A 13453-nucleotide genomic window follows, 5' to 3' on the forward strand; every position below is an offset into this window, starting at 1 on the left:
AAATTAAAAGTATAAGTTCTATCTTAATTCCACAAAACTTTACCTTTGTATATTTTCAGGGACGTCTTTAGTAAGTGCTTTTTTTTTTGTTTTAAATATTCTTTGAAATAGAGGTACACGTGAATACTAGTAAAAAGGATTTTCACTAAAATATCCCAAACCAGTCAGCAAAACGAAAATGTCTGAAAATGGCATTTCTGACTTTTAAATAACTCTGCATCATGAGCCGCCACTTAAGACTGATGCGCTAACTCACTTTCGTGCAAACTGCAAATGGCGCGTAAATTTAAGTCATCTAGTTCATAATAAGGATTAGATTTGAATAAGGATCTAGGAAGTTACATTCATACTTATTGATGCATACATGCACTATTCTATAATTCAATTCATGTCTACATTTTATTGAACGTTCCCATAAAACGTATTTTTTTTTTCTAAATAATTTATATAATTACTTCTTTTAAGGACGGTGTCCACTATTGTTACTGCGCAAATTTTCTGCGCATGCCAAAGTAGTCGCGCGCGACGCGAAAGAAATGTGCAACACGCAGGACACGCGGATTGGTTTTGTCTCCTGTAAGTTTTTCAGCATATGAAAAATAATTTCTATTTGCCTTGTCAGTTTTTTGAAAACCGAAGAAGTATGCGCATGTTGCTATTTCTACGTATGATCGATCTGACCGAACATTTTATAGTCAAACAAAAGTCAATTCTAAAACATCAAAAGTTATCGCTTCAAGATGTTACGCTTAGAGCTTGGGTATTAAAAATTCCTCCATAGACAAGGATCAGTAAATCAGAAGAAAAATAGCTCTAAGTCCTCCGCTTAATCCAGAAACTGCAAGCTTACCTTTCAATCGCCTAAAGGGATTAATTTAAGGTCGAAACCAACCAATTTAACTTCTAAAAACGCGTGGTAACCCCTACTTTTTATCTTACCAAATGAAAGTAATAAGCCTACTCAGCAAACGATCAATTTTTTGTTCGGGGAAAATGTCGTTTACACTATTTTTGAGGCAAATGCGTGGAGAGGGGTAACTGCTGATAACTTCCCAGTTGTGCTGATATTTCAAAAAAAGACGTATAAAGAGCAGTTGTTATGTTATCATTTGTTGCCTATTTTTAAACCTTGTTACAATTATCATTGCATTTGTGCCAGTTCGCGTGTACACTCTGAAATTTTGGGAAAAATAACTTTATCATTTTTCTAAAAAACGCCTATTCAGCGTTTTTCTCCATATTGAAGCGCAGTTATCTCTGAAAAATGCTTAGTTACCCCCAGTTTTCTTTTAGGATTTCAATAGCCCCTGATATGATCTACTTGTCTCACATAGTCATTATCCGGGAAAAAATACTTCCCATTAGTGGGCACCGTCCTTAAGAAGTAGTTACTTAAAAGTACCTTTAGCAATTATTGAATGAGGCTGAGTGGGATGACGAATTTTGCAGTTGAGGTGCATAACATCCTCCGAGATCTGCATGATTCTTTACATTACACGAAAGCCTAATTCATTCTTTCGCATTTCCGGTGTCTGGCATGTTGGGTGGGGGAATTTAATTACAAGTGTCGGTTTAATACAGGTTGGAAACAATAAAAATGACCATTTCAGGTACTCTTCAGGTGCCCGCGTCGGCTTAAAGGGAAATAAATTTGGGGACTCGGCTACTGTCCGCTTAATAGAGGACATCCGCTTAATGCGGTGTCCGCTTAATACCGGTTTCACTGTAAGTGATATCAATTTCGAAAAAAGATGTTACCTGAGTTACCTTTTCTTTTCTCTTCCCTTATATCAATTTTTCCAGAGGGACTGACTGACTCCGTTATCGTAGGAGATAATGTGTATCACTTAGCCAATTTAAGTACATGGCTCAAACCAGTCGCCCAAAGCGAATCTTCAAAATGGAAGCGCTGTTGGCGTGCGTCCGTGGATGGCTGGGCTGCAAGTACTTTTCACAGCGGATGTGACAACAAAGGGCCAACTGTAACAATCATAAGAGTCGGAGGGAAATACATATTTGGAGGGTACACTAACCTCTCATGGGTTGGTAAGTGATGTAATTGTAACAGTTTAAACACCATACAAAGCCAGCGACGTTTTCGTATCACACCGTCGTTGCGCATACTAAGCTACAGAGAGTTTTGGCGTACGGACCCTCGACCGGCCCCTCTCCGACAATACTCAATACTCTCTCCATTTTAACAGAACAATGTTTAGGAATTCGGGTTTGTATGTTTAACACTAATTCTGAAGGGTAACTTCATCAGGGAATCGTATTCGCATTCGTAATGGTAACTTTGTTTCATGTAAGAAAGTCAAACAATGATACTATTAAGAAAATTAACATCATATTAAATAACAACATGAATTTAAAACAAATGTAATGGGAAAATGATGGATATCGGTGTTGGAGTGGGTTAGGGCTAAATCTTTACTAAGACGACTTTCTCTCTGATTTTCTTTTAAAAAAGCGCAAATAAGGCGAAGTAGTAGTATACAACGTGAAGAAAGTTGTATTACACAGAGATGAATCAGCTTGTCACTGATGATTTTCACCGTTGTGTATAAGCCGTTATATTCTTTTAATATTTTACCAGCCGCAACTCGGCCAGGATTTTTTGCAAGCCATCTTAGTTTTGACTTTTGAGCTAACTTAAATGGGTGCGGCTGGAACTTCAAACTTAGCGGGTGGAACTTCGGGGTCGAGTTGCATCATCTTTCTCTTCCATTGTTGTGAATTTCTTAGGCAAGAAATTGTCCAGGTTCTTCATAAAGTTATTGTCCAGGTTTTTTCGCAGGTTGCTTTTTAAGTTTTTTTTGTTTTTTTGTTTTTTGTTTTTAAAAAAAAAACAATGTGTTTGGTTGTAAAGTCAGAGCGGTGTTGGCAACCACGAGCAGGCGGCCGCTGCGCAATGCTGTAATAACAGCCAGAGACGGAAACGCCGAGTTGATTATGAAAAAATCAAGTTGCTTATTGTATGTCCGATTGCAAAGTTTCCATGACAACACCGAGTTAATTATGAATTCTTCTCGCATGTCCTTTTGCAAAGCTTCCACGCCATCCACTTTGACGAACATACCAATGGCTTTTCTACCCAGCATCAAAAAGCTAATTGTAATCAATGTTTTGGTGGTCTTGCGCCAAGTCGTAGGCCTCATACAATTCATAATATTTCGCCACATCTTCGTCTTAAAGGGGTTTCTCCTGTTATTGAGTTGGGACCCGGTCGCCTCTTTGAATTTTCCCTTGGAAACAAGCACTGCTAGTTTTTCGCGTTGTTCTGGATTGTTGTTGGCGGGTAGCGAAATAGGTAAATCTGAGGATATCGAGTTATCTGGAGTGGCCTCCAGCAATTGCATAATATCATCGTTGAAATAAAAAAAAAATAATGATAATAATATCGTCGTTGAGAAATTGTTGAAACCTTTAATTCGGTAGGAATGGCCCAGGGCAATAGCCATATGGGAAATTTTTTGGTTCTTTCAGCTTGGCTACCAATTCCTTGTACTTTTCGCAAAAAAAGCTCTCCCGCGTAGTCTTCAAAGATAGCCTTTATGGTTTTGCCCGACGTATCGTTATATTTGGACATGAAGGGCTCCCTTTTGATGTTTGTTGTGCAGGTGCTGATTTTGCTCATGAATACAGATTGTGCTCATCACTCCTCCCCTCTATAAGAACATCTTTAAAGTCACTCCGTACAGTTTTTGGGAGTAATAAGATTCAGCTACAGTGCTAGGCTAGTCTGAAAGAAGATTATCTTATAGTCTGGGCTCACGAGCATGTCCATGCTAATTTTGTGAGTGCTTAAATAAGGCAACCCTGAGTAGCTACAGTCGAGATCCTAAATGACTGGATTATGAGATTGTCTGGAACATGGCTGTAGGAAAAAAAGCTGCAATACGCAATTTCTATTTTATTCCAGGAAGGGGCGACAGAAAGTAGGAAGGGTAATTGAAGATGGGCTCCACTGTGACAATAAAGGATATAATGACCTTAGAAGAATTTATCTTCATCAACACTCTCTACCAATGCCAAAGTGTATGGTTTGAAAGGAGGGGGGGGGGGGGGGGGGAGGCTAAAATGGGGAAGATGAATACTACTACTTGCATTTTCTAAAAATCTAAAATCATTTTTTAGGCTGAACGAAGGCTTTTATCTCGCATACCAAAAGCAAGAGAAACAAAAAGTCCTTGCAAAAAGTGTAGCCACTGATGACCGACACCGCAGTTAGCTAAACAGCTCACATTTTGAAAATAAAGTATATTCGGAATTGCAGGTGACATCATTTATAATTATCAGTTAATTAGCTCTCTATGCCTTGCAGGAACTTTTACAAAGTTACATCAAGGGCGAATTTAATTCGCCCTTGATGTACTTTAGTCATTCTTTTCTTTTCTTTATAATATAACGAAAAGAAAAGAATGACTAAATCTGCAACATATGAGCCAGTAAAGTTTATAGCATTATTTATAGCTTTGAAATTCATCAAATGATGTACATTCAATGCACCTTAACATTTTCTCTATTGAGAAAATTCATTTTTCTAGAGGACTTCAAAATCAGCATTGTTATTTTAAAATATATATATGTTTTGGGCTTCATCAAAATCACACTAGTGTGTATCTGCAATTTTGATAGCTTCAACACAAGCCGTCTTAGCCTGTAGACCTTATTCACCTAAAAAGAAACAAAATAATAACCAGCGCGAAAAAAAATCTAGTTACTGGGGGAAAAAACATTAACCTCCACTAGCAAGATCATCAACAAACAGTCTACTATTTGTAAACTTCACTCACGTGCAGAAATTCAGTTACCATCAGTTACTGAATATGACAATTTTGTCTCTAGGCTTTGCTACCTATCGTGTAGTTCCTCTTTTGACCTGCCTGTCGGTGAAAACTGTTTGACGAGGGTTGCACTATTCTATTTTTAAAATAATGTGATTATAACTGCTCAGTTTTGCAAGCCTGGCAACCCATTTTTATACAGATAGTAGCACAATGAAAGGAGCGAAAACCTTTGCAGGTAATTTAGGGACTAGGCAAGGCATGCATCTCATGAAAGCATACATTGGCCAACGTCAGCCTACATGTACATCCCTAATCATGGTCAAGACGAAGGAAAAGCGAAGTAAGGGAAAAGCATTTCTTCAAGCACATTTTATAACTGACAGCATTGATATGAATTCCAATATATAAAGAACCGACATATGACACCACAGTCTTTACGGGGAATGGGAATCTATGAAGGTTAGACGAAGGCCAAATTCAGTAATTGTAAATTATTCTTAATTTTAACCAATCACGTCCGCTAGTTTCCATTCTACTAGTTTTCATTTTACTATCCATGGCTGTCGTCTTGAGATCAATAAGTGCAGTACAGCGTTACCGTGATACAGGCTTACATTACCAATAAATAACAATTAATATAAAAAATTTATAAACGAGTCAAAATGCCTAGCTTTCATGCACTGTCAACTAATTGTCAACACCTAACTACCTAAACTAGAGGTACCTTCCGGCAAGTACCAACGAGGTGAACTCGTTTATCTTTTGTGGAATGTGCCTATTCAGATCTTCGCGTGTTTTTTTTTTTTTTTTTGGTTCATAATTTTAGAGGTTTAAAATGGATTTCGCTATAGAAAAGGATGGCACCTCAACTTCAAAACAACAACTTTGGCACATTCTAGGCTTTCACTTCTATTAAACAATAACAACATGGCTTGTAGCTTTGTTGGTAAATATAAGCAAGTTAGTACTTATGTTTCATGGACAATTCCATTGTATCATAACTATAAACGTTAGAAAGAAAAATGTAGTTCAAATGAGGCCTTTGACTGCTAAAATTAAGAATAATAATTAAATTCCGAGCAACAGCGTCATCAGGGATAAGAAAAATATTTCGCGTGGTAACTGAATACACATAAGAAAAAATTGGTGTAAAGTAAAATGTGTGAAAAGCGCAAGAATGTGGATAGCCTGCGAACGGCAGACGTTTCTCCTCGCTCATCGCCGCTGAGGGACGTTTCACGAGGAGGAACCTCCTCCTCCTCCTCCTTCCAACCAGTCAGCTTTTAGGCTTTTATACAGAAAAACTTGAAAGATATGGACCCAAGAAAATCAGTGGGCGTTGACGGTATTTCTCCTCGAATCATATCGCTGTCCGCTCTGGCAATAGCAGAAGAAGTGGTCAAGTTGATTAATAAATTTATTGAGAACTGCGACTGGACATTGGAATTGAAAGGAAGCAATGTCTCGCCTATCTTCAAAAAAAAATTATGCAACAGACAAGAAAAACTACAGTCCTGCTTCTGTGGTTGCAAGCATGGCTAAATTGTACGAGAAAGTCATTTATGTCTAATTATGTGGCTAAATTCGACCACACTTTTCATTAAACCTGCATGGATCCCTCAATAAAGGACACGCATGCTGTTCGATTTGTACTTTTAAATATGACTGAAGATTGGTGCATTAATCTTGACCAAAGAAATTAATGTTGCCGTCGTAAACGGTCGACTTAAGCGAAGCGTTTGACTCTGTCTGACAAGATTTGATTTTGGCCAAGCTTAAGGCGTATGGGCTGCATGGCAGATAGTGCTCTGCACTCGTTACCCGCCTACATTAAGGGTCGACAACAAAGATTCAAGATAGAAGGATCATTTTCATAGTGGAGAGCTATCAGTGCTGGTGTTCCCCAAGGCTCTATTCTTTCCCCTTTTTTTATCTTTTAAAGCGTCTTAAATGACTTTGCCCGAACACCTCGCTAAGATTATATGCGGATTATATAACTATGTATACTGCTGATACCTCGGCAGCCGTCCTAGAATTTGTCACCAATGATGACAGCTCCTTATCGGACTGGTTTAATCTAAATTATCTTACAATAAACCCAGACAAGACACAGGCTCTCGCTCTTGGTCATTCAAATTATCAATTCGCCCTGCGCATCGATAATGCGTCTGCATCTGTTTCTGAACACTTGAAAATTTAAGGAGTAACTCTGGACAAAAAGCTTGTTTTAAGAAACATATTTCTCTCCAGTTGAAAAAGGGTTATATATAGTATGACAGCAGCACTGAGAAGATCACCTCCCTTTCTCCCATTCGAAACTATGAAAAGGCTTTACAAGGCATTTCGAGTAATGCGCGTCTTTACTCTCAGGAATTAGAAAGGATGAGTCAAAGCGAATGGAATACGCAAATTTCTATGTAATCAGTACGTTATTTAATTTGCCCAAATCGTGCTCTTATGATGATGCATTAAAAGCAGCTGGTATTCAATTCTTGGAAACCGCAGAATTTTCCTATCATTAGTCTTGTTTTTAGGTGCCTAAACATTGATGCCCCCGAATATCTACAACCTTTTTTTACGATACGGAAATGCGACAAGTATGATTTGCGAGGCTCTGGCTTCAAGGTGCAACAACAAAAAATGTCCGGGAGTTGGGTATAGATTTTAAATTATCCCTTCTAAGCTCCTCGTGATCTTGTAGCGCTCTCTCTTGGAGTCTTTCAATCATTTTTCTCCAATCAGATTTTTCCAAAAGCGCCAGACCGTCCGACAATAAGTTAATTGTCGCAAAATAAAAGATTTGTAAATTCTAAGCTTTGATAATAATGTTGGTATTAAATATTTCAGTCTCATCAGGACCTCTATTTTCCTAGATAGTCTTTTAGATAGTTCAGCTAAGTGGCTAGTAATCTTCAGATGCTCATCAAAATTGACACCCAATAGCTTCATTGCTGAACCACTTTGTACATATTTGTCGAGGACTTTGATCTTCATAAGTTCGTTTATGTGATAATAAAAATAATTAATAATAATAATAACAAGGTGCTTAAAAACGCATTTTACAACGCATGGAAGTCTCAATGCTTTTTACAATAAATTATTTACCTAATCTACAGCTGAATCTAACAATGAGAAGTTTTTAACTCGATTTAAAAGAGTCCGGCTGTGGAGCACTGTTTGATTCTAATGGGTAGGTCATTACAGAGCTTTGGTGCAATGACTGAGAAGGATCTGTCGCCATAGGTAACCGTCCCTGGTCTTTGGAATAGACACTGCAGGTTTAAGCTACTTGACCGTAGTAAAGGGTGAAGCGTGTAGTTAAATAGCAGCTCATTTAATTAGGTTGGAGCAAAGCCATGGAGGATTTTGTACGTGACCAGCAGACTCTTAAAAATAATTCTTTCTTTTATGGGAGCCAGTCAAACCGGATTGAAGATTGAAGTGATGTGAGCCGACATTTTTGCTCTAACAGTTAGCTTTGCGGCTGTATTTTGCAACCGTTGTAGTTTCTCTCCCTCGTAGGAGGGTAGACCGTGAAGAATACTGTTGCAGTAATCCAGAGACAAATGGGTGAATAAGACGTTCTGTAGTAAGATCTAAAAAGCAACCTCGTTCCCAGGGTTCTCTCCTACCCGCCCCACGGAGCGAGAGGGGGCGGGTAGGAGAGAACCCTGGGAACGAGGTTGTCTAAAAAGAAGGTTCCCATTTTTTTCCGATATCATGAGTGGAACGTGAGGTGGAGCGACAAATGTTGTTGATGTGAGTTTTAAAAGTGAGATGGCGGGCAAGTGTGACAACAAGGTCTTTGGCTTCATTACTCAGAGAAATTCATGAACAATCTCCAACCTTGAAAGAAGGAAGTGGTTCGGCCGGTGAAATAAGCGAGGAGAGCGAATGATTTCAATCTTCTTTGGGTTACATTTAAGCATGTTAGAGACATTCCAGGACATTATATCTTGGATACAAAGCGTATCAAAGGAAAACAAAGGAATTGTCGTATGTGCTCACCCAATATTTTGTTTCCTGTGTTCATGTTTGCTTTTATTTTCCATTGCCGCTCATTTTCACCTTGCTGGTCGCTAGCATTTCTCATTTTCTCACCGCCGCTTTGAATTTCCATGTTTTTCTTCCTACGAAATTCGTCTCCTTTGTTTTAAATAACTCGCTCTAGCTCTTTCTCTGTTGTCCACGTTAATGTTAACATAAAAAAATAACCCCGAAAAAGACACGACTTTGTTGTTGTTTTTTCTTCTAAATAAAATCTTGAGTCGCATTTGGGTTGCCATACCTGTTGATTGAGTTAGTTTACATTGGTATGCCTGTGGTGCGGACGGACGGTCGCTCAATCACTCCCTCGCTCGCTCGGTGTACGGTCACGTGATTACCAAATTTTCTCGGATGGGTAGATTACCACATTTCCTTAGCTATGGGGCTCGGCTATGACACCGTTGTCATGGAGATATTCCTCAATTTGAGAGGCGACAATCCTTTCAGGTGTCTTTGACAGGAGCGAAAGATTGGACGTAGGGCTGTAGTTACTAAGCTCGTCGGAGTCAAGAGTTTCTTTCTTGATATGAGGAGGGACAATCGACTTCTTGAAATCAGAAGGAAAAAAGGCTTTCTCAAGAGAGAAATTCATAATTTTGGTTATGGTCGGTAGAAGAACATCAGTACAGTTCTTTAGAAGCCAAGTCGGAAGTGGATCAAGAGAGCAGGATTTAGGTTTTGCAGAAAGGATGATAATTTTTAAGTCGTTATCGGAAATACGCTCAAAATCTACTAAAGAGCTCCGGCAGGACTCGGCTGTTAAATCAACGTTAAATCTTGGAACAGGTTGCACAGAGAGACCGCGCCTCAAGTTGATAATTTTAAATTCGAAAAACTCAGCAAAACTTTCGGGCAAGAGTCTCGAGGGAATCATGTTTTGGTAAAGTTGGAACACATTTAATGTTGAACAATTCGTCAACAAACTTGAAAAACTTTTTTCTTGTAATAGCTAGCTTTAGTAGCTTTTAAGGAACGGTTGTATTTACGACAAATCTCTTGATAGATATGCTTATATATCGACTGTAAGGCGAGTGGACAGGTATTTTCTCTCACAGCGCCTTTTTTCCCGCTTCAGTTCTCTCAGGTCGTCCGTGAACAAATTAAAGAAGTATGTGGTCATACTGTAATTGTCCTGGTTAATATTGGGGTATACTTGTCAAACAAACGACGTGTATATATTTTCATGCTCGTCAACATCAGTAATGTTGTTACCAGTATTGTCCGGCAAAGATTTTTTTTTTATATAACTTCGAAAAGACCACGAGTCTTGCGATAGCTAACAGACCGACGGGATGCTGGAGGACGAGGCAGATTTATGTCGCAGGCAACAACATTATGATCCGAGAGTAACTCTGGTAAAGTTCTGACTTGGGAAATTAACTTGTCATCTAAACGAGTGATAAGAAGATCTAGAGTATGACGAAGATGGTGCATGAGCAGCTCCATTTACACGCTGTCTGAGATCAGCGGACGTGATCAAGTCGAGAAATTTCATAGCATTCAAGTTGCTTGTATCGTCGACATGGAAATTAAAATCACCTGAAAGAGGCAGCTGGTGAGGTGAGACAAATATGAGAACTTCCAGAAGAATTCACTGAAGAACATATCCGGAGTAAATTTTGTTTTATGTCAACCCCTGCCTTAAACTAATCGACTGGGAATTTGTATAAGGATTACATTTCAACAAATTGAGTTCGCGATTGAGTTCGTTAGGGTCCTTTTCACCTCTTTCATCTTTTCACTTGCAACATACATTTGATGGTCATATGCATACATCTTGATGCTGCTTTTGTCAGTATTGTAGACCGAGTCGTCCTCGAAAACATTCAAAATTTGAGCCTTGGTGCATCCTCTAAACATTTCTTTCCATTCGCTTGAAGTCTCAGTTCCAATTCTAACATTATTCCGATGGTTGCGTTGGTGAAACTATGTACTCTTAGCTTCGCCAATAAAAAGACATTAATCATTTTTATCATGCTGCAATTGTAAAATGTGCGCTCAGTACATTGAGTTTAAAATCGAATAAAGTAAAATCTAAAAGTAAATTCGATTAAAAATACGGTCGGTCAAAACTAACACATATACTCAGAAAGAAAACCTGTTAACGTTTATGAACAAAAACTACGCACCAAATTCGTCAAAGCGGGATAGACGTACTTAAGTGTTGGTAAAGCTTTGAAATCCATGGACAAGGTTAACATCTTGTGCATCGTTTAATTGACCAGACAGATATTATAAAGTGACCCCAGCACTGTTGCAGTTACCTTGCGCATGTTCCATTTGAATGTAAAATATTTAACAATAACTGATTTGGCTTTCGTACGATGTGAAGAATTATGCAGATCGAGGAGAATGTTATTGGCCGAGATTTCTTGAATATTCTAATAATCAATATGGCTTTAAGAAAAATCACTATACTGCCAATGCGCTAATTCAATTCGCATCCTCTTAACCTTTAGATGCCACTGATCAAGGAGAAGTTACTTTGGGTCTAGTTATTGACTTATCCAAGGCCTTCGACACTGTCAATCATCAATAACGCGCCGCCGAGTAAAGTTGCGCTTTATGGGTTTATGTAATTCATCCGCTAATTGTTGTTGCCAACTAACATCATATCCTACTTGGTATCATACTTGCTAATCTAAAGTTTTCTAGGGTTCTCGTTGTTACATTACTGTGCTTGAAGAGTTGTCTGTATTGTAGAACTCAGTTTGTTCAGAACTATGTAATGGATATAATTCCTTCTCCAAATACATTAAATGTAGAGTGCCTCAAGGGCCGATTTTAGGTCTAGTATTGTTTTTGTTATACAGTAATTTGTGCAATGTGTAAAAGGCCTTGGATTTCATGCTATTCGCCGATAATACTAACATATTTTATTCTCGTCAAGACCCAAATCAACTGATGGAAATTGCGAATTCCAGATTAAAGAAATTACTAATCTGGTTTCAGGCTATTAAGTATTCTATTAAATTTCTAGTAAGCTTTCTGTTATATTTATTCAAAACAAAACAAAACAGGCCAAAAAATTGAGTTACATTTTCACTTAATGATATTGAAATGAGCTTGTTCTTGAGAGTTATACTTTGTGAACTGAACACTTATCTTGCAAATCTTAAATACAGAACGTAGCACTGAAAAAAAAGTTTCAAAATAAGTAGGCGTTACAAATGAAGTTTATGCCTTAATAAGGCTTCCTTAAGTACTTTCTATTATAGTTAACGAACGTCTGCGGCTCAGATTATCAATCAAATATCTAACGTTTGCATACTCTTTATTAACGGCTTACATGAGAGGATGATGCACATACCAATGCTTTTTTTTTTTTTTATGAGCTTACGTACTCTTCTAAACTTTGAAGATATTATCAAACTTCGAATAGGAAAAGTTAGGTATATTACAGAAACGGCCTTCTTCCTGATTGTTTTAATGACATGCCAGCAGAGGGGAATAGTTTGAGCTGGACCACTTCCAAGCCGTGAAAGTGATCACTTAAAAAAAGAACTGGCGCCCTACCGACCCAGATCGAACTGCCAATTATTGGTGGATGAAAGTTTACCAGCTAAAAAGAGTTTACTAGCGACAATCAACGACCAATCGCGTGCCTGAAAACCCTCTACAATTGGTTTACCGCCTGCTTACTCGGCCCAGCGAACAGACATTTAGATGAGAACGATCTCATGTAGGAGGATCAGAGAGAGGCTAAAGAAGGGTGTAGTGGAACGATAGAGACTAGATCGTATGGTCTGTCAGGACAGCCAAAGAGGCGTATGGGCTGCATCGATGTGAGCAAGACGAACGATTCTGTTAATCATCAGTGACTGAGAAAGATGTCAACGCATCACAGGTTCCCGGAATGGATAGGAAAAGTGCTATACCGACTGAGTTCGCGATGGAATACACAGATAATAGAAAGAAAAAAAGCAAGGAGTGGACACACATGACCAAATAAGATTCAAGAGAGGTCTCCCTCAGGGAGTTGTCTTATGCCCACGCTTATTCACGCTAAGCATTAATCCTGTCTCTTGGAAATTTAAAGCAACAGAAGGCTACAAGCTTTCTAACCCCATCAACATGCAAGTCACACATCTACTGTTTATAGAGGATCTTAAGATTTAAGTAGCACCCGAAGGTAACTGCAGAGGGTAATGAGATCTATGAGAGACTAAGGCTATGATGGATGTAGGTCTGCAATGGAATGATAAGAAGTGTGCAGTGGTCCATGTAAAGAGGATGTCTCTCTGAGAATTCAGAGGAAGTAAAGATCGGTGACTTTGAATTGACACAGAGTTTGAAGCAGGGATTCTTTTACAAATTCCTAGCGGTAATGGAAAATTTCAAACAAGAAGATCAGCTTGTGCTAAAAGGTGCAGCGAAAGTTTTCCTACAGAGAATGTCAGTTAGGTTATCTGGACCATCCCTTTTTCTGACTATAATAAAGTGCTGGCATCTAACAGGTTCACACTGCCCGTCCTGCAATGTCAACTCGGACAGAGGAGTAGGAAAGGCGATCACCCAGAGCGGAGGAAAGCACCCCTTAGGATCAACAGAACTGGTGTACCTCCCTGGGAAACACGGAGGAAGAGGCGTTATAAAAGTCAGTGGAGGAAGAATAT

At 38.7% G+C, this 13453-nt stretch overlaps 2 protein-coding genes across 2 annotated transcripts in view; both read left to right on the forward strand.

Moving 5' to 3' along the window:
* LOC140921542 (uncharacterized) overlaps positions 1–13453 on the forward strand; it is a 471050-nt gene that overhangs the window by 75697 nt on the left and 381900 nt on the right. The gene's annotated exons all lie outside the window — the stretch shown is intronic.
* LOC140945557 (uncharacterized) overlaps positions 1752–13453 on the forward strand; it is a 15285-nt gene continuing 3583 nt past the window's right edge. The window contains exon 1 of the mRNA XM_073394920.1: positions 1752–2046. Coding sequence (XP_073251021.1) covers positions 1752–2046 — 295 coding nt within the window. The remainder of the gene's footprint in view (positions 2047–13453) is intronic.

Source organism: Porites lutea, chromosome 1 (genome assembly GCF_958299795.1).
Source record: "Porites lutea chromosome 1, jaPorLute2.1, whole genome shotgun sequence".
NCBI lineage: Eukaryota > Metazoa > Cnidaria > Anthozoa > Scleractinia > Poritidae > Porites > Porites lutea.